This window comes from Pteropus medius, unplaced genomic scaffold, assembly GCF_902729225.1.
Source record: "Pteropus medius unplaced genomic scaffold, Ma_sr-lr_union100, whole genome shotgun sequence".
Lineage (NCBI taxonomy): Eukaryota > Metazoa > Chordata > Mammalia > Chiroptera > Pteropodidae > Pteropus > Pteropus medius.
In genome coordinates, this window is record NW_024340701.1 from 8,129,713 (window position 1) to 8,150,943 (window position 21,231).

General features: G+C 51.5%; 1 protein-coding gene across 3 annotated transcripts in view; it reads right to left on the minus strand.

The window, feature by feature from the left end:
* SSBP3 (single stranded DNA binding protein 3) overlaps positions 1 to 21,231 on the minus strand; it is a 153,580-nt gene continuing 132,349 nt past the window's right edge. For all 3 annotated transcript variants that reach the window (XM_039887039.1, XM_039887056.1, XM_039887046.1), the window contains 11 exons: positions 17,695 to 17,761; positions 17,502 to 17,578; positions 10,029 to 10,093; positions 9,301 to 9,349; positions 8,592 to 8,627; positions 8,095 to 8,149; positions 6,686 to 6,756; positions 1,617 to 1,695; positions 1,364 to 1,392; positions 1,126 to 1,227; positions 1 to 283 (listed from right to left, as the gene is read on the minus strand). In XM_039887039.1, coding sequence (XP_039742973.1) covers positions 254 to 283; positions 1,126 to 1,227; positions 1,364 to 1,392; positions 1,617 to 1,695; positions 6,686 to 6,756; positions 8,095 to 8,149; positions 8,592 to 8,627; positions 9,301 to 9,349; positions 10,029 to 10,093; positions 17,502 to 17,578; positions 17,695 to 17,761 — 660 coding nt within the window. In that variant the 3' untranslated portion in view covers positions 1 to 253. The remainder of the gene's footprint in view (positions 284 to 1,125; positions 1,228 to 1,363; positions 1,393 to 1,616; positions 1,696 to 6,685; positions 6,757 to 8,094; positions 8,150 to 8,591; positions 8,628 to 9,300; positions 9,350 to 10,028; positions 10,094 to 17,501; positions 17,579 to 17,694; positions 17,762 to 21,231) is intronic.

Consider the following 21,231-nt stretch of genomic DNA (forward strand, 5'->3'; position numbering starts at 1 on the left):
CTTGAAATATATTTTTATTTTGAGATCTGTCCTTCATGTTTTATGGAATAAAAAGTTCGGCCTTTTTATTGCATGAAACTAAAATTGGGAAAGGTGGGAGGAGTGGAGAGGAGGGTGGGGGAGAGGGGGGCAGGGAGACGCCCCTCCTCCAGCCCCTGGGGAGAAATGACACCTCACTTCTTCTTGCATAATTTCTGGCATCTTCCCGCTTGCAATGCCGGCTCTCTCAGCATCTCGGAGAAGAGGAGGGGGATCACACACTCATCGTCATGCTTGGAGAATACTGGAAGAGACGCAGCAGAGAAGGGGGGTTTGCGAGGGCCAGGGAGTGGGAGCCTGGTGAAGGAAGGTCTGACTGCACATACTGAATGGGGCCGGTCTCGGGGCCTGGCTGGGCTGAGAGTATGTGATGACGCTGGGTGGGCAGGAGGCCGAAGTCAGGAGCTGCCTCGCTGCCCCAGCCTGTGCCCTCTGTCAAGAACTCTGGGGGCAGACTCACCTCCCTCTGCCCCTTTCCCTCTCCAAATCACCTCTTCTTTCCAGCGGAAGCAGCAGCCACCCTGGCCGGCCCTCCCCTCCCATGGGGCTGGAGCCTGTCTGGGGTTCCCAAAAGCTGCTTAACCATGAAGCTGTTTCTTTAAATAGATTATAAATAGAAGCCCAATATGGAAAAGTAGATGGCCAGCCCCTCCGCACTGAGACCCCAGGAAATCACTATGCATGAATTTTACTCCCTGGGACAGATGGAAATAGACCCCTGGGGACAATAACCCAATGGGCCAGAGCCCAGGCCTCTGGATTTCCAGCCCAGGGCTTTTCCAGCCACATGGGCTTAATTAGTGCCTGAGGCATTGCGCCTACACAAAGATGCCTCCAGAAGGATCTGCCAGTGGTCAGATTTGGGTGGTAATGGTCAGGTCCACACAGCAGGGAGGACTGTGAGGGCTCTGCACTGTGAAGAAAAATAACCAGGTTAAAGGGCCATAACACGGTTGTGGGGACACCAGCCTGGCGGGCAAGTCTTGGCCAGGAGGCTCTGAAACTTGTTAAATAACCAGTCCCCAGACTTCAGGGAATCAGATGGTGGTCCAGGGATGAAATTAGGGTGGCGGCAGGCACACTTACATTGTCATTCTGGAAGGAGTGGAGGAAGTTCCCTCCTAGCTCGCCGTCGTCTCGAGGGGTGCCTGGAGGGTTGCTAATGCCACTTATGTTGTTAGGAGAATTCTGCAGGGAGAGGAGAGGAGGTGAGCCTATGGACCCCCACAGCCTGCCCCACCAGACTGGGAAAAAGGCCTTTAGGTGGGGGGCCTCAGGGGTGGGGCAGGGTGGGTGCTGTCAGGGAGACACAACACACACTCACTTTTGGAAGTCCATCTATGTCACCTGACCCTGGAAGGAAGAAAGAATCCTATTCAGTTTCTTGCCCACTCTTCCGTGGAAGGGCTTCCAAACCCTTCTACTCAAATCCCACACTATTTCTGCACAGAAAACGTTCCATGCTGGCGGTATCTTTCTCTCGAGATCTTCCTGTGGGCCTAGCTGAGCCAGGAGCTGAGGCCGAGAGAAATCTGCTGGGCAGGGGCCAGCAGGACCCAGGAGCATTGCTGGCTTACCTAATGATCCGTTCATGTGGTGTGGCTCCATGCCGCCCATGCCTCCCATCGGGCCGTCCGAGCCTGGACCCATTGGGAACTGAGGAAAAAACACAGAGCATGGTGCCTGAGCGGGCCGCAGCCCTGTATGCCCACCTCGTGGGCTCTCAGGCCCAGCTGCAGCAGAGTCCTGCCCTCGGGAGCTTCCGTTGTGGTGGGGCTCCCCTCTCACACACGCTCAAAGCAGAACAATGGACATTTAGATGGGTGTCACTTTTTGGCTACTAGGAATAATGCTATGATCATGTGTGTACAATTATTATGGGGATGTATGTTTTCGTTTCTCTGGGGTAGATCCCTAGAAGTGCAATTGAAGGGTCATATGGTAACTGTTTAACTTTTCAAAAAAACCTGCCAGACCACCTGCCAAAGGAGCTGCCATCACTTGACCTTCCCACCAGCAATGTATGGGAGTTCTATTTTCTTCCCATCCCCACCAAGACAGGTCATTATTTGACTTTTTGATTATAGCTATCTTAGTGGGTCCTTCACTGTGGTTTTCACCTGCATTTCTCTAATAACTAATGATGCCAAAGCATCTCTTCATGTGCTTACTGCCTATCTGTACACTTTTAGAGAAATGTCTATTCAGATCCTTAGCCCATTTTTTATTTTAATTGAGTTCTTTACATATTTTAGATTCAAGGCCCTTATCAGATAAACGATTTATAAATATTTTCTCCATTCTGTGGGTTGACAGTATCCTACGCAGCACAAAAGTTTTAAATCTTGACGAAACCCAATGCATTCACTTCTTTCATCATTTGTGCATTCGTTGTTGTACCTCAAGCTTTGCTTAACCCCGGCCACAAAGATTCACTACATTTTTTCTCAGTGTTTGATAGTTTTAGTTCTGACATTCAGGTCTAGGGTCTGCCTCAAGTCAACTTTTGTGTATTGGTGTAGGAAAGCAGCCCACCTTCCCTCATCTGCATGTGGATAGCCAGCTGTGCCAGCACCACTGCACTATTCTGTGTTATTCACTTTGTTACAAAAATGCTACCATTTTAACAAAACAACAGTAAGACTAGTTGACAGTGGCAATTAGTAGTAGGACTAGTTAAATAAATGACATGGGAAAAATATAGCATTTTTATAATGTTTCTTTCCCCTGAGATAGTAATTTAACTCTTTATCGAATATTTAAATTTTGGAGGCTATAGTACAACATATATATTTCAGTAGGCTATAATACAAAACATAACATGCGTATTCTCAAAATACATAAATATAATATTTTTAAAGAGAACCTAAAAACAATAGGACTGATTAAATAGATACTACCTATATTTAACTTATAAAAATGACATAGTTCTGTCCTATATTACAACAGGATATTTTTGTTCTGTTTCCTTTTTTTTTTTAAGGTTAAAAAGAGTTTTAGGTACAAAGAACCAGCATTGTTTCTTTCATCAGGTGGGTATCTTTCATAGTCGATTCAAGGATGATCATGTAATCCTATCGACGAAGCCTTTCATCCTTTGCGCTGGCAGGAACGCTGGTGGCACATACTGACCATGCCAATTTGAGAAGACCTGGCAAAAGCAGCAACCTGGGCTGAATCTCCTGAGGGGACTACAAGAAGAGTTGCCGGTGACCCGTTTGCTTTCAGGGGTACAACGAGACAAACAGTAATTGCTTTTCCACGAATACGCCTCTGAATTGCCTGCGGCTCCTAGGACATCCTTCTTTTCTTTTATGGAGTGGTAAGACTGAATACAGTGTCAAATGTAAAACTCGCTTTGACTTGCTGCTCTGCTCTCTCCAAGCCCTCCTGTCAATCCAATGCGGTAACGCCAAACCATCCTCTCCGTAAAAACATTTGCATGTGGAGTACTTAAGATCTTACTTACTCACGCAGGTTTTTGGACCTACAGGAATTCACTTTCAGCTCTCTAAAGATGTCCACCCACTTTGTATCTACAGACTGGTTGCAGCAGACCAGCTGCTCGCCTGTCGGGTCTCCTTTGCATCTGAAAATTCACCAGAAGGGCTACCTTTGTCTCAGATGTCCATCGCTTCTAAACCTTCCAGAGCACACTGGATGTCATTAGCAATCAAACCTCTCCTCCTCAGGGAATACAGTTTTAAAGCACAAAGGCAATCTGAACTTGTGAGTTCCAAGCTGGATTCCAATTAAGTTGCAGTTTTAATAAAGAAATTGAAAAAAGTCCTGTTTAATGTGGCTGCCCTCACTGGTGACATTTTTTTGAGTTCTCAAGCAGTCTCATTTCCAAGAGCCAGTCATCCTGTTGGCCATATGAAGTTTTGTCACAATCCCCTCATGACTGTGAACAACTCGGGTGCTGTTTGGTCATCGTCATCTAGGCTCCTTGTGACCTCTTTAAAGATCATCAAACAGTTCTGGAGAAACTGCATATACGTTTCTATTTGAGTGTAATATCTTTCTCCATTCTTATCTCAACGTATTTCCAAATTAGAGAAGGACATCGCAGCAGGCCGACATTTTAACATTTTTTTCCACGGCCAGCAACAATGACAGCCATCTAGTGGGCTCATGTCTGAGGCTATTTCTTAAAGTCAAAAATCTCATTAAGCATTTCTGCACCTTTTGAGGAAATTGACAAGTCACCAAGAATTTTCATTATGAAAGCCTGATATCACAGGTAAGCAAATCACACCCCTTTGTAGCAGTGTAGGGGACAGGTGTGTGGGACATTTATCAGGTAAGACATTTATAGACTGAACGAAAATTGCCAAATTAACTGTGTACTGTCTGCCAAAAATGCAGATAAACAAACAAAGTCTAAGTTTGTATTTGGACAAGAGAACAACGATCTTTGATTTATGTTTTCTTCACAGAAATCAAGATTACAATCTGAAACTACAGTTTTCAAGTCAAAGTATCTAAACCCTGGTGGACCTGTTTTTGTTGTCAGGATTTGCATGCACTAGAGTAGGAAGCTCACCTGATTTGTTGGTAAGATCTGACAGAATCAGCTCTATGCTGTAAAAGACTGACACATTTGTCATCAAAATTCCCCTCCTGTTCACCCAGAGGACTTAGTCGCAACCTCTGAATCAGCACCTATAATGTTCTCAGTTCATGGAGCAACTGCGGGACCAGCATGGTGATGGTGTTATGTCCAAGCGAATGCATGAGCTCTTATTTTTGACTGAGCATTGGTGTCTCTTTAGAAGACAAAAACCACCTTTTGATTGATTTAGAAGGATGTACCTCTCTCCTTCCAGTCTCCGAGGTGCTTGCTTTCACACCCCTCTCTCTCTCTCCACTTTCACATCCCCTCTTCTCTTCCGCACACTGTGCAGTACCTTCCATCTCGGTTATTTACCTCCCTAATCCAGTTGTATGTGTCCTCCCACCTGGTGTTAAAATAACACGGTCGTTTAACAGTCTTTTATTCTGGTGATGGTGCTGATGTCGGCATCGTTCTTGTGTTCATTAGCTGAACTCTTAGAAAACATGGTCACAATGCTCACGTGAAAAATGAAACCTATCTCGACACAGAGCACGACGGTTAATCTGCAGGCAGAGTCACAGGCAACTCCGTGCCGTGACCGCCATGCACATGAGTCCCACCACTGGGGGATACAACGTGGATGATCCATCGCTGAGAAACACAGGTCACGACAGCCAGCGTCCGTGGTCAGCAGAAATATGGCGAGGAGGATAATCTACGCTGTTTCCATCTGACACCAAACAGTGTGCCCAGTCCCTATCTTTTGGGCCACTGTACGGGTCTTACACTTTTCTACCCAACTTTCTGCATCCAGTTCTGGCAAAAACCAGAACTTTTCGTGTCCTGGGACTTCGTCTCCTGGGACGAGGGGCTTTTAGCGCTGAAATCTGGATGGCTAGTCACCCTAGTGAGAGCCAAGGGTGGTGAAGTGGGGGTAGTGGGAGGTGCTGACTGCGCGGAAGAGAGGAGGGAGAGGTGTGGTGGAACAGCAGGCGTGGCGTGCGGTCCCCACACCCCTCAGTCACGACTCTGGTTACGACCCCTCCTGGCGCCCCAGGAGGCAGACCAAAGACCCTCATCCCAGAGGCTGTAAGCAGATTAAATACGTGCAGTGTCCAGCATGAGGCCACTCAAGATCAGGGTTTAGCACGGGGGGTGATTTTAAGTGTCACATCAGGAACAGAACCCACAAAACCAAACGGAGCACAGCAAAAAGCCACAGGCAATTTTGGGGCCCCAAGCCCGGCCCTCAGCCTCTGCTGATTTGGTCATACAGTAGCCTCCTTTCTAAACCCTGAGCTCCCTGAGAGCGAGGCTGGATGGATTTACCTCCCCTCCTGGAGTGAAAGGGTTGTCTGTGGAGGTGAGTCAGACCAGTCCTGTCCTTAGGGAGCTTCCAACTGGCAGAGGGATATAGGCTGTGGCTGCATAGTCAAGTCACAGGAGACATGGAACAGAGGGAACAAGGAATGGGCGAGCAGGACCAGAAAAAGTGGAATTTGAGTTGCAACATCACGGAAGGTTGGAACTTTGAGAGGCCAAGATGGGAGGGAGTGGCTTCTAGATGAGGAAATGGCCCGAGGAGAGGCAAAGAGGCTGCAAGGTGCAGGAGTCACAGCGCTCCCAGAGGTGCCAGAGGCACAGGGCAGGCAGGTCCCCAAACAGGCCACGTGCTCCTGCTGTGGCCTCAACCCTTAGGTCCACAGCCACGGACACAGACCTGAGAGGGTGAGGGACTGCCCAGGGTGGCACAGCCTGGTGAGCAGGAACCCGCTGAGACCTGACCTATAGCCTGGTACTTTCCCTCGCCAGCACCCTACAGAGGGGTGGGGATCCCCACAGTGGGGTCTGGTGCCCTGCTCTGACCAGAGGGGTGGGAATTACTCCATCTTCTTCTCCCTCACCCCTTGGCAGCCATGAGATGGAAACTGAGTTGCCCAAGAGTTAATCACTTTTCTGATGGTTTATTTTATTCATCTTTGGTAACAAATGGCTGAAATCAATTAAACTTGCTTTCCCCTCAGCTGATGAAGTTAATTATGATTTGTTATGGTATCTGATATGTAAATTATTAGAAAGCAGACTTACGTTGGACCGGCTGCCTCCAGGCGGCACCGGATTAATCATTGTGTAGATGTTGTCACTGGAATTTGTTGAATCTGTAGAATAGTGGAAACCCGCAAGTCGGGGTGATTAATTCATTTCTTAATTAAAACAAACTCGTGGCACTTGAACTCATTCTTTTGTATTTTATCACCTAAAATTTCCTCTAAGTACCACCATTTTCTGGCTAATTTGTATTTAATGAAGATTCACAAAGTTTTTAATCATAGAAAATTCAACTGAGAAAACCACTCAACCCTGTAACAAAGAATTTCAGAGCGTTTGGACAGCAGTGAGGACATGACAAAGGGGGATTACAGGTTCGAAGGCTCATCTCTCCACCCCAAACCCAACCTGGTCCCTAGACGTTGGCTGAGACGAAGCAGGGGCAGGCAGATCATCACCTGTGTTCTCACTCAACCCTGCCCAGCGGTTTTAATAAAATCAGGGAAAGAGAGATGCCACAAATTACCTAGGGGCCACCCTGCCAAGCTGATGGGGCAGGAGGGAGAGGCAGGGATGGGGCTGGAGACGCATTAACATATGGAGTGGTTTAATGTGACCCAGTCTGAATGTAGGTCATGCAGCTCATAAAAATGCAGCAGCAGAAAGAAGGAGTCGGAGCGGGAGCCAGAATATCACAGTCGCCGCCTGCTTCACCCCTGCAGCTGAGCAGCATCCTTGCTATGGGGAGCCGAGGATGGGGTAAGAGAGAGGGACCCCTCCGCCTCCCCAATTAGCCAGAAACATCTCTTCAGGACATCAGCCAACGTGTTTGTATCAGGAATAGGCCCCACATTTCAAAGGCAAAAATCCAACCACTTCTCACTTTTTATTTTTGGGGTGGATAAGGATTGATGTTGAATTTCTTCTAGCTGGTCGTATGCTATTCTTAGCTGGGAAAGGAACACAACTGTGATGCTGTGTGCGTGCACGTGTGCACATGCCCACGTGTGTGCGTGCATGCTCTCTTTCGGTTCAAGAAAAAGGGAGAAGGGCCCTCCTACATAGAGGACCAGAAATCAACAGGCACCATGTGCAGAGTCCAGGTCCCAGGCTGCCAGAACCCAAAAGCCCCTTTTCAGTCACCTAGAGAAATGCACAACCAAGACAGGGTGCTCTTGGACCAGAGGAAGCCGAGGCCAGTGAGACCCCTGGTTCCTGGATCTCCTTGTTTTGCCTGTCCTTTAACCAGAGATGAGGAATGACTTGGCTGAAGCCACACGGTAGGTTGGTGGCACCAGGGGCCTCTTGCCTCCTAAATCCCTGATGCCAAGATGCCCAGTAGAGGATGTGCTGCTCAGGGAGAGTGGCTGGTAAGCTTTGGCTCTGCACCTAGGCCCCTCCAGGACTCCCCAAGCCCCCAAAAGCACCTCTTCCACAAGCCCTCTTACCTGCAGGACTAGGCATGATGGGTGTTCCTGGGGGGCCACCACCACCAGGGGGTCCCTAGAGATGAGATAAAAACTGACATCAGAAACCCTCGGTGGTGATACATGTAGGAGAGGCCACCGAGCTCTAGCCACATTGGCAGCCAAGTGCTCACTGGGGCCCAGAGTTGGATCCACCCCCTTTCTTTCTTTAAAACTGAGGCAGCTCTATGTGTGCACATGCATGCTCATCGGTGAAACAGAAGGCCTGTGGTGGGAGCCAACCAGCCCACTGGTCAGCCCCCAAGATCTGGGGCTCCCGACTCTGGGTTTTGTTTGGGGACTTCTGGGCCACCAGAAGGTACAAATACCTGAATATTGATAGCAAATTCTAGCACAGCTGGAATCTGTGCTCAGAATGTGTTTTGAAAGGGAAAGAGACAAGGATCCCTGAGTAGTTCTCTTGCACACTTTGCCACAAGTGGCTAGACATGTAACACCCCAAACCCCAACACACTTACCACGTAGGTACCGGGTGATGAGGAGGAGTATGGAATCTAGAAATAAGAGGTGGAGGAGCCACGTGTCAGTCACTTCCTCAGACAGGCAGCACCCTCTGGCTTTCAAACCCACTTGAGACCATGACCCCACTCTTGGTGGGACAGGCTGTGGGACACGCTAAGCCACCTAGTTAGTTCCTCTCAGGGAAGCAGGGGTGTGAGCAAAGTCTAGCTCCCACACTGAACTGATCCGAGAGCCTCGCGGGGGAGCCTTGAGGCGGGGGGTAGGGGGTGGGGTGGGGAGGATCCGCGTGGGGAACCTCCAGTTCGAGGGGGCAGGGAAGTGAGAACCTTGCCCCGTCCCTCTGGCATTCTCCTCTGGATTATCTGTGCTGAGCCCCTTCCTAGCTCCTTCTTCTGAGTCCTGGAAGCCAGTACTGCAGGAGCCTCTATGTGAACAGTGCTCTTTGAGCCAGGCTCTCAGCTGACATCTCGGTTTCTGCAGAGCAATGCGCTGGGCTGGGCTGGGCTGGTCAGAGACCGAGCCCCTCATGGCTCTAGCATGTTACTCCCAAGCCTCTGCCTACACGTGGGCTTCTCCTTAGAGGCATCAGGTAGGGTCCTACTGCATCTCTCCAACCTGTGACACTTCCAACCCGGGGACAGAAACTGCCCTGAACCCCCAGAAATCTCTCCCTGGCAAACACCACCCACCCGACCTGGTACTCACTGAGTTAGCACTGTTAGGATTGGGCCAGGGTCTGCCAGCTCCAGGGCCCCTGACAGAGGGAAAAAAGATGGAAACAATGAAAAAGGTTCTGTTGACCCCAAGGGGGTGGTGCCAGCTGGGGCAGAACAAGAGGGTTGAGATCACTAACAGGAAGTTTTTCATATAGGCCCAGGGCCTCAGGTTAGAGACCATCTGCTTCTGGGGCAGTAATGGGTAGTTCCAGGGGTGGGAATCTACAAACTCCTATATATAAAATACCCTCTGCAGGTGCATTTTCCTAAGAAGGGAGTCCCCAGATCTTCACAGGGAGCTATCACCGTAAAGGGGTTAACAACCACTAAAGAACTACAACAGTGGTCAATTGTAGAGGAGTTCAAATCTTGACCCTTCCACTTTATGCTGTGTGAGCATGGGCAAGTGACTTCACCTCTCTGGTGCCTCAGTTACCTCATCTATAAATGGGAGATAATAACAACCACCTCACAGGGTTCTTATGAAGATCAGGTGAGCTAACCCATATAACATGCTTAGAACTGTGCTGGGCACATAAAGCACTCTGTGTAGTAAGGCCTCACCATCAGTACTGCCAACATCTTCACTTAACTGATGAGGAGACTAAGGTCCAGAGAGGTGCCAGTAATTACTCAGATCATGAGTCTTCCAGGAGGGCAGGAGAGGGTGGGAAAAGCCATGGGCTCTGAGCCGCTGGCGGGTCGTTTTTGCCTTACATGTTAATCCCGGGCATGGCGGGGCCGAGGGAGTTGGGTGGTGGTCTCATGCCGCTGCCATAATTCTGCAACGATAACCAAGGGTCAGTCTATGAGAAGGAGAAGGGGAACCGGAGAGAGAAGGAGGGAGGGAAAACAAACAGACAGAATATAAGCGAGAGGGTTAGTCTGTGAAAAAAAACCTGATGAGAAAAAAATAATACATTTGTTTTAAAAAGGTGGAGGGAAGGTGGGAACCAAGTGATGGGACCACAATGACAAGCCAGCACAGAGGGACAGTCACAACTTTAAAATGCATCTTCAGGGGCTTCAAGACGATTCTCTCAAAAGCACACGGACATCAAGCAAGCCGCTCACATCTCTGGGCTCATGACTCTGGTTGCACCTTCTCCTCAAGTCTCAGGCAGGTGAGGGGAATGGACTCGGCAACGGACTGACGGATAAATGCCAGCCATGTTAGACCCTCTGAGGGAGAGGAACCTGCTGACAGGCCGGGGTAGGGGTCGGGGCTGGGTCTGAATGAGGAAGGGGAAAGAATGCTCCTGAAAGGCCTGGCATGTACAGATACCCCACCTTGTCCTAGGTCTGGCTTGTTCCCCATCCCCGGATCCAGTTGCCTCATCCAGGCATCAGCACGTGGGGCCCTCAACAGGCTACAGGAGTAGGAGAAAAACATTTCCACCCTCAGAGGGGAATCACCATTCCAGGAGTCTACACAGAACTCGGAAAACCCCAGAAGCCCCAGCTCAGCATAACCCACGAGGCAGAGTGGGGAGGGCCGTAAGCGCACCTGAACCAGGCACCCAGGCCTTCCACCTGGTTCATCTCCTGCCACACACGAGCCAGTGCTGCCTCGACACCCCTCTTCTGTTGCTATCTTCTTGGCAGAAATGAATGCCTCGCCTCCCTTCTCCACTGGGTGGGATCCTACACATCCTCTAATACCCAGCAGTTCAAACAGTGCCTCCTCTGTGAAGCCTTCCCCTCCCTGCCCTTCGGGGTTAATTGCTCCATTCTAGCTCCTCCCATAATGCCTCATAACTTTCCTCCCCACCAACCATACCACACTGGGTTATGATCATCCATGTCGCCTACTGGACTCCGAGTGTCTTTTGGAGATGAAAACTATGTCTTAAGGACCTTCATAGCCCCATTTACCAGCTGGCACGGACTGGCTGAATCGATCAATCAGTGAAGGAGTGAAGAAGTGAACGAAAGAAAAGTAAAATGAGCCTGGCTATAGCTTAAGTTCTGTCCTTGTAGGAGAATCTGAAAAGAAGTAGGTTGGTGGGGTTTTGATGGCAAAGGAACAGCCAGCAGTAGCTGTTCTTTACTGAGCACACAGCACGCTGTATATACAGTCTCTGGTTTGGTCCTTATAAGAATACCACGAGGCTAGTATTATTCCCATTCCACAGAAGAGGAGACTGAGGTTCTCAGGGAAAAAAGATGTGCTCAAAGTCACAGTCGGCAATGACCCAGCAGGGGTTTAAACCTGGATCTGTGAGCCCCTGGAGTCTGCGCTCTGTGTCACATATATGGTGAGAGGTTGTGTGGGAAGGGGGCAAACAGGAGGCTCGAGAGCCAGAGCTACGAACTCAGAGCCAACATCAAGCTGATGGTGGGTTCCTCGGCCAGGGGCCATCTCCCAAACCTCACTGCCTTGGGGCCACTTCCTCTGTTTGGACAACCACAGAAGGGCTTGGAGTCTAGAAGAATGCCCAGAGAGGGGGTGGACAATGACAGGAGCAGCACCGGCTGGCAACAAGCGAGGCCTAGAGCTGAAGAAGGCAGGGCAGGGCGGCCACAGAGGGACCCTAAGGCAGCCAGCACTCTTAAAGCCTGCAGCCTCCGTGCCTGATCGAGCTGTGTGCCTGCCCTCGGACAGGGGCAGGTTCAGGGGGACGCGCAGGGGCCAGGCCCACTTTACAGAGATGTCACAGTGCAGCGAGCAGAGCCATGGATTTGGGGTTCGAACACCGGAGAGCTGGCCCCAGCTGAGCCACTTGCTGTTGACTCTGGGCAAACTACATAAATAACAGTAACGCCTTCTCTGTACTACGTTACTTTCTATCGCCTGCATGCAATCATCACAACCACCCCAATACTATCCCCACCGGAAAGATTGAAACACTGAGGCGCAGAGGCAGAGTGACAACCACTCGTATAGCTATGCTCTAGGCAGAAATGGGGCTGAAGCCCCACAGCTCTTTACTGGGCTGCCTCATCCACAGATTGGGGACAAAGAGCTCCCAACCCTACAGGGCCCTGTGAGGATCAGATGAAATGACGGCTCTGAAGTGCTGTCAGTCTTCAGAGGTGTGTACTGATTTGGGATGTTGGCAGCAGAACAAACACCAAAGCCCTTAATGCTGCTTTAAGCATCGTAGAACCTCGGCTCTTAAAGGACCCTGTCTAAGCCCCACATGCAGCTATTAAATCCCCTCGACAAATCTCGGCCTCACTTCCACTCCTCCAGAAGAGAAAGCTCACCCACTCCCCAGGCAGCTCAGTCGTCCACTGTATACAGCCCGGCCCATCAGAAAGGTCTTCCGGAGAGTGATCTCTTCCAGGGCCTGCAGCTGCATCCTGCTGCCTCTCCCACCCAGGAGAGTGGTCTGTTCCTTGGGGCAAGAGTAGGGGGCTGGCCTGGGGTGGGTGGAAGCCCGACGTTGCTGTATAGAGTGAGAAGAGATGACGAATAGGGTGCCTGGTCCTGAAAGATGCTTGGATATGCAGCATGCAGCACCTCTGAGAGGCTCTGGGTACACCCTCTGCTGTTCCTAACCTTACCCTGCCTTCAAGAGCTTCCCAAATACCAGCATGGCTGCTTCCCTGGAGGGACTGTGCTCACCAGCCTTCCCTCTTTCAGAAGTACAGACCCTGGAAGGCCATTTATACCTTCCCCGTTTCACAGATGGCAAGGTGGAAGCCCTGAGAGGCTGGAGACTTGCCCAAGGCCACACAGTAAGTAGCAGGGAAATAGGGCTAAAAGTCAGGTTTTGAGGAAAAGTTTTCAGATCACAAACACCAGCCTTTTCAGAGGGCAGGCAGGTTTGGAAACATGGTTTCAGAGACTTAGGTAGCATGGCCCCCTCTTCTCCCAGTGCCCACCTCCCTAACCGCGGCACTGGGCTGCAAGGTGTGACCACTAGCCAAATGCTACCCACTCCGCTCCACTGGGACAGGGGCAGCTGGAGACATGGGACTTGTTCTCAGTGTAGCCATGGGGCCGGCCACATCCGAGGAGGTCTATCTTTCCATACTCCTCACCCTCATCCCCATGTGGGCATCTAGACCCTAGACAAGGGAAGCGGGGCTGATCCACAATCAGGAACAATGGGCCCTCTTGTGGGAGACCCTGGGTCAGGTCCCACTGTCTGTCTTAGCTCTGCACCTTGTGCAGGGATCACACTGACTCGGCAAGTCACCCAGCAGCCAGCAGGGGCTGGGGCCTGCTACTACTTTCTGAAACATCTCGTCAGAGGGACTGTCTCAGTGCTGCCTGTGGCCCACCCAGCACTACCTTCACCTTAAAAAGGGGGGAGATCCATCTAGTCTTTAGAATGAGTCTGTCAAAGGGGACACTTCTGGTTGTCAAGACAGCATTCTGGTAGGTGGGGCCTGTCCTTCACCCCTCTCTAGTTACATGGAAGCTTGGCCGTCCCATACTGGGAGGCCTCTCAGTGAAAGTCCCTTGAGCAGCCCGCCCCCTCCTCACCCAGCCCCAGGTGCTCTGACCAGGCTTCAATCCTCCCATTTCTTTCTGGGGTCTCTGCTCAGAGGCACTGTGCTTGGACTGTCCTGATCAGCAGGGAGACGCAGGTCCTCCCCCTGCAGGTGGCACAGATCGCCCCTAGGGACTGTGGATTATCCTTCACCTAAACTTTCTCAAATGCAGACAGGCCAGAATGGCGATCTGATTCTAGGCTGTGCCGACTCCACCCCAACTTGAATACCAAAAACGTTGAGGGGCCGGTGGCCCTGGGAATTAGTGCTTGTGGGGTCTGTGGGCCACAGCACCTCTGACGGGCCAAGCGCTCTCTCTACCTGAATCTGGCCAGAAGACCCCATAGTTTTAGCCTTATTCTAAAAGGATTCACTTTTAAAAACTTAACTGCAAGTTCCCACCTAAAACTGACACACACGTAATTCTTTAAAGAGAGGAAACAATTAGGAGGAAATACTACCTCCTTTTGGCACTGGCCATTTCACAAAACCAGAGTAAAATCTGAGGGACTGAGGGCAAAGGGCAGGGCAATGCCTGGTCTGCTGGTTCCCTTGTGACAGTGAGGCTAAAATGTGACACAAGCTCCAAAAGCGTAATGTCACTCCATCTGTAAAGCAGCCCCAAGACCACACTGTACCTATTTCTTGGTTCAGAAAGTTCTGGAGTGGTCCCTGGCTATTAGCAATCTTAGAATAACAGGCTGAGGGTTTCCGGGTTTCCCACGTTGGAGTCTGGTCTCTGCACGGCCCTGTGCACGCAGCAGCACTTACTAACCGCTGCCTGAGAGGCTGGCCACCTTTCCTGACATCCTGAGCCCAGGGAGGGAATGGAATACACAGAGCACCCGCAGGTGCCTTGTGCTGAGATGTGTCTCACAGCTGCTATTTCACCCCACCCCACAAGGGTGACCACCTATGAGGTCATCACCCAGCTGCCCATTTTGCAGATAAGGGACTGACAGCCAACGAGGCGGAGCTGCAGACAGAATTGTGTTTTCCAGCACTAAGTTAAGAGCGCGTCCTTTTTCTGTCCACTGGGAGTGACCAGGGCAGGTCACTCAGGGAGCAGAGAGAAAGGGCTAGGGGGTATGAGGAGAGTCTGCCCTCCCCCCACCCTCAGCTGTGGGGTCCAAAACTTCCAGGTTCTGTGGTGCTTGCTCCCTGGCTGACCCCAGACCCTGCAATCCACCCCACACCCCAACTTTGCCCAAGCCCAATCCGACACACCACCAGGCCTTTCTTTCCCCAGTGAGGACTGGTGCAGACATTCTGGGTTATTCTGACGGAGGTTTGGCTCTGGCATTTAATACTGTACCCTACGCAGAGGAACACAGGAGACCCAAAGGAAAAGCACCTTAGGGTCTTCGTGTTGATAAAGTAAAATAAAGAAGGGGTGGTATTTTCACAGCTCCGGAGGTTGGTGGGGTTGGGGAGGGTCGGCGGCCTCACCCCTATGCTAGCATCTCCCTGCCCTCGGGGCCCCCCTTCAAGGCCCCCCTCAGGGCCTACAGGTGCGCTCCACCTTGTGCACTGCTGGCGGAGGCCAGGAGAGCCACACTGGGCCCAGGAGGCCCTTTTCGGCAAGACTGAACCTTCGGGACTTTCACCTCTTTAAAGTGTGCCCCACGTCTGTGCCAGACTGCTGGTCAGAGACACAGACACAACAAGATACCTGCTAAGCCGGGAGGAAGTCCTAAACTTCCAGAACACTCTGCTCTCAGCCTGTCTGATAACATCCCTTCCCAGCTTCTAGAACCCCAATATACTAATGACCTTTGCCAGAAAAAAAGAAAAAAAAGAAAAAACTATAAAAGCAATAACTAAACCAAAGCACCTAGAATCCTGAACACTGGTTTCAAGCCCGCAAGTTCGAAAACATAAATTGCTCACTAAGGGGCTGCCCTGTGCCAAGAAGCATCATGCCAAGAACTTGACCCTCTCCCTTTCAGCAACCCTACAAGGCAGATTCTGGCCTCCTTCCCATTTTACAGATGCAGCTGCAAAACCTCCAACAATCCAGAGGGGTGGGCAGTGGAGTAGGAATGGAATCTTCCTGCCTCAGACTCTACCTTAGATCTCCCAGATCCCCCAGGATGTTCTGAAGTCCAAGGCCACGGCGGACTTCCACACCAAGAGTACCTCTAATGTGTGGCAGGGGCTGAGGTACACTCAGGAGAGGGAACGCTCTGCTGCAAACCCTGCCGCCCTCCCCCCGGTTCCTCAGCCAGGTGGCCTTGCAGAGGTCAGTTCGAGATGGCTACCGGGCAGGCAGGAGCCATTCTGGTGCCTTCAGAGGGGCTATTAAAAATAGGAGCTCTAGGGGATTTGAAGAAAGAAAATTATATATACATATATATAAATAAAACAGGAAAACGAGAACTGCAATTGGTGTGGGTTTGCTTTCTTTTAGGATTATGGGGCCAAGAGAAGACAAGGCCCTCCCGAAAATCTTTCAGCACCCCTGAGAAGAAAGCAGGGACCGGGCGTGCTGTAAGTACAACGCAGAAGCAGCGGAGAGCTTTGGGGTGTGCACAAGTGCCTCTTCTTAAAAAAAAAAAAGGCATGTGTATGTGGGGGGACTACTCCACCCCCAGGGAACCAGAAACCTGGAGAGGGGCCCAGAGAATCCAAACATCTACAAACAGGTGGGAGGGACAAGCAGGCTTCCGGGTGGGGCAGAAAAAAAGGAAGGAACACCCTGGAACAACACCCTCCCGCTCTCACTATGTCAAACTCCCCTCCCCTCAGCCAGACTTCTAGCTTCTTTCAGGCAGTCAGAATCCAGGAAATTCCCAAGGAGGGAAGAGCAGAGCAAACTCTCTGTCATGGCTCCTTCAGGGAACAGAGCCACATTCAAATACTCAGAAGAGTAAGAGCCAGCAGCGAGAAGGCCGTAGATGGGAATGGCCTGTCAGACCCCTGCACTATGGTCCCGTGGGGCCCCTACCCGTGGGGTATGGAGTTGGTCACAAGGAGCAACCACTGTTGTAACTGTAAAGAGGTAGGCAGAGCACTTGAAACAATTTCTTCTAGAGTTTCTAAATGGTTCTTTTCTTTTGCAATGGAGCCCTCCGGTGAAAAGAAATCTCAGGCAGGACCCCGGTATGCGGAAGAGGCAAAAGCTCTGGGTTGCAGTTGGCTGGGGCCCTGGCCAGCCAGGCCTCCGCTCACCTGGGGTGGCATCACTGAGAATCATGGATACAGACTTCCTCCCTGTTGGACAGGTGGGCAAACAGAGGCCTGCTGGGGCCCACAGAGGTCAAAGTGATTTGTCCAAGGACAAATGGTGAACTGCAAACAGAGCTAGGACCCCCACTCATTTGTTCTACCTTTGGGTGACAATAAACCGTGACCCTTGAGCCAGCTCAAGTCCACCCACCCAAAATGGGAGGAGGCTTTGGGGTTCCTGTAGGACCCACACTATGCTCCCTCTGCCTTCCAAAATCCTCACACCAAAGGCTGGCACACCCCTCCCCTGAAAGGGTCTGTCACTGGGAGGCTCCAAGATGCCCCTCTTCCTCAGCTCCCTGGGGGCCCCTCAACTCTGCCTACTGAGGGGACTGTTCTTGGCTGTGTGTGAGTCCAGCCCAGCCTTGGACAGAGACGGCAACTGGGGACCTAGTCACACCCTTTCCTTTCACCTCTGTGAGCTGAGCGACGTGGAAAGACTGACAGACTGTGGAAAGAGGAGAGAAGGCGGGGGCACACAGATGGCCAGGGAGATGGACAGACAGACAGGCTTACCTGTGGGCCGGGACCCATGGGCCCCATGCCTCGGGGAGGGTTCATTCTCTGCATCGATCCTCCCATGTTGGGGTGCCCTGCGTGAGAGAATAGGTGAGCTGTGAGAGGCAGAGGCAGGGGGAGACAATAGAGGGAGAAGGAGCCCCTCGGGACGCCCCACGCCCCAGGCAGACACCACGCTCGCTCACTCTACCTTGTTGTCGTGTGGGATCCATGGAATTGGGCAGCAGTGGCTGTGTCCCAGGAACTCCTCCCGGAGGCTGAAAGAGATGAGAGACATGAGCTGTGCAGCTGCTTCCCGAGCTGGGGGACAGAAGGGGACACATCTGCCTGCCACAGCTCCTCGCCTGACCGTTTAGGGCCACTCATGGCCTCCCCAAGACCATTCCTGCTGCCTGCCAGGCGGGGAAAGGGCCCCTGGGAGTGGCAATCGGCCTGAGCTGGCGTCAGCGAAAATTAGCATGGGTGGGTCCGGGCTTCATCTGTGGGAGAGAAACCATTGCTCCGCCCTGCTGTGTGTGTGGGTCTGTGTACCTGCCAGAGCCTGGTCACGCTCTGGCTGCGGTGTCTGCCACACACTCCTCAGAGGCAGCAGTGTCCCCTCCCATTTACCACCAAACCCTAGCTGCTGTGGTCTAAGCCAAACCCTGCCTTTCCTATGCCTTTTGGAGACGTAATTCATTTTATCCCTACCTCCAAACTGTGAGACACACGCTAGTTAGAAATCCTATCCTAATGGGAGGTTCTTTGTAAAAGGGAACAGAGGTGGAGGTAGCCTTTGGGACTGAGACAAGGGAAAATGAGGCCCAGAGGCCTAAGAGCCCCCAGGCTCCTACTGGCAGAGCTGGCATGAGCACTCTGGACTCCTGACTCCCTCACATGAAGTGCCTCCTTCCCACACCGAGGGTGAAGAAGGGGGCTCCAGGAGAGGGAGGAGCAGGATGCTGAATGAGGATCTGCTCCCCAAAGCCTGACACAAGTGGTAGATGCGGGTGCAGTTACGACTAAGAAGGCGAGGACAGGGTGCCATGGGTTTCCTGAGTGAACGGTTGGCACGACCTCTGTGAAAACCTATTAAAAGTGATTTACTTGGGACTGAAGTTATCTCAGCTGCCATCTGAGGAGAGAGAGAAGCAGAGCTGGGGCAAAAGTTTGCTTCCAGAGCCCTATGCCTTAGGACTAAACATGGGCCCTTGCCTTTAAGAAAAGCCTCTGGAAAAGCTGGTCACCCTTCTCCACCTGTAGGTACCAGTGCGTCTGAGGCACCTGTGATAGGGACCATCATCCCCATCCTGCTCACTGCTGTGGGGATGGCTGAGTGGGGAGCTGGTCTACCTTTGGCCCAATGGTGAACCCCAAGCTGGTTTTGGAATGAAATGGTAGGAAGAAAAGGGATGAGTCCTCATTGTATAGCTTCAGAATGGGGTGTGTGTGGGTGTCTAGGGAGGGGGAGGGCTTCTGAGAGGGCCACCCAAGCCTGGGGAGCACCTGTTGTGTCTACCTGCCTGGGGACTTAGGGTCTGTCTCTCCAGCCTCTGGGTTTTAGCTGTTCCCACCTCCCACTTTCTTCCAGCCTTGCTTCTCTTTTGAGTTTCCAAGCTCTGAATCACTTGGCCGGTCTGTGCCATTTGCAGTTTGGCTGGTTACACGCATCTGAGAGGACACAGGCAGGGCTGAGTCTGAGGCTGTCTAGTTTTGGGGATTCTAGGATATTGAGGTGGGCAGAGCAGCCATGGGGTTGGACAATCGCTCCCTTTACAGGTAGCCCAGTGTTGACCACCTGTTCCTACAGGAAGCTCCTCCTGGGGCTCCCGTAAGCCTGCTGCATGTCAAGATGCAGGAGCAGAGCTGGGTTGCCCAGAGGCTCAGAGGGGGCGTGGGAGTCACCTCCCTCACTGGGGTGAACCTGAAATAGGACAGGGAAGTCTGGGCCTTCTCTACAAAAAAAGGAAGGTGTGCGATAACCAAGATAGTAATGTCTTGCACTGAGCGGGCTGAAGCCCTCAAGCATTAACAAAGAAGGAAAGTAACAGCTCGTAATGGGACTGCAAGCACGTGCTGTGCACATACCTCGAAAACTGCTAGGGGGCGAGGGGCTCTGAGGCTGTCCCACAGGCTTCTGGAAGTAGGCCAGTGCCTCTCCCACAGCACTGTGGGGCAGGTGCCAGAAGTGTCTGCCCAGGGAAAGGACAAATCCCAGCAGCGTTTGCACGCTCACCTGGTGGGGGCTCCGCTGGGACGTGACGAAAGGACTGCCTGACAGCCCTGGATTCCTCCTCTCCTAAATCTGGCTGAACCCCACTGTTCACCACCCACCCAGCCGCCCTTGCTTAAAACACAGCAATTCTCCATACACGGCCTCAAACTTCAGACATGGATATGGAGGCAGGTATGAGGCTGGCCCTGCAAAACTTCAAAGCCAAGTTAACGACCCTTAGCTTCTTGATCGCTAAGTGCCCTCGTTGCCCAGGAGGTCACATGAGCAAGTCCTGCAGCCTCCGCTTGCCCTACCTGTCCGGGTGGAAGGCTGAGCTAACTCGGGTGACACAGAGGCTTCTGTTTCATCAACAGCCCCAATTGAGGTACTCTTTAAGAAAGCCCCAGGGGCAATACCTGTGAAAGGGGCCCATCTTCCTTTGGAGGACAAAAATTTGAGTTCACGGGAAACTGGAAAACCAGTACTGCTTTCTGATGAGGGGGAGGAGGGAGGCGGGAGATGGGAGATTGTGAAGATGCAGATGACAATTTATTCTCCATTTGCTCTCTTGGGTACTTGCTCATGCTGAATTGATAAACAGAAACATATACATTTCCTCTAGTGTCCCTCAACAGCTAGAAGAAGGGCCACAATTAGAAGAGAGCATCTGGTCTCTCTCTGGGGCAGAGGAGAGCCCCCGGATGGGCAGGAGAGAAAGTTGTTGCTGTGGCCCCGGTGTGTGATGGCAAAGGAGAGCCGCTTGGTGACAGGCTGAAAACAAAGGCAGGGGCCGCGCTTTCACAACTGTGAAAGCAAACTGAATGGGTGAGGTGGACAGGAAACAGCACTGGCTAGGGAGCTGGAGAGGGATCTGAGCCCAGCTCACTGGGAGGCTTTGGGAAGTCACTCCTCCACTCCGACCTTCTGTTTCCTCATCTCTGATGTATCCATGGGTCCCTCCTTGCTCAAAAAGCCGAGTCTCTAATTCTTCTTGTCCAAATTTGTCCCCTTCTTGTCAGAGAAAATAGAAAACAAAGGGCTTTTGGAGGAAAAAAAAAAAATAAGTGGAAACCCGACAGGTAATTTAACTTCAAAACTGGAGGCGTCTGTCTCCTTCTGAGCATCCCTGTGGTCCCTGTGCCATCTCACTCCCGGGCTTTCCTGCAGAGCCTTGAGGATGGGAGCAACCACACTCAGAGAACACCAATTTAGTTGATGACCGAACTCCTGGCTCCCAAGGCAGCACAGGTTAGATGCACTGGTGTTGCTGTCAGATTTTTGAAGGGCTTTTTGCAAGGTCATTCGAATTATGTATAAAAAATATTTTGGCAGAAAAAGAAATTTCCCAGAAGTTTCTTTTAAGTCTATCTATCCTCAAAAGAGGATATTCATCTGCACCTCACCAACTGCCCTCCCGCCCCTGGATGGGCTATGCCAGGGAGGGCGGCGTCGGGGCTGATTCTCCAGACCACCTAGAACTAACTTCCAATTCTAATAGGCCAGCCTAAGGCACACAACCCCAGTCTGAAAAGC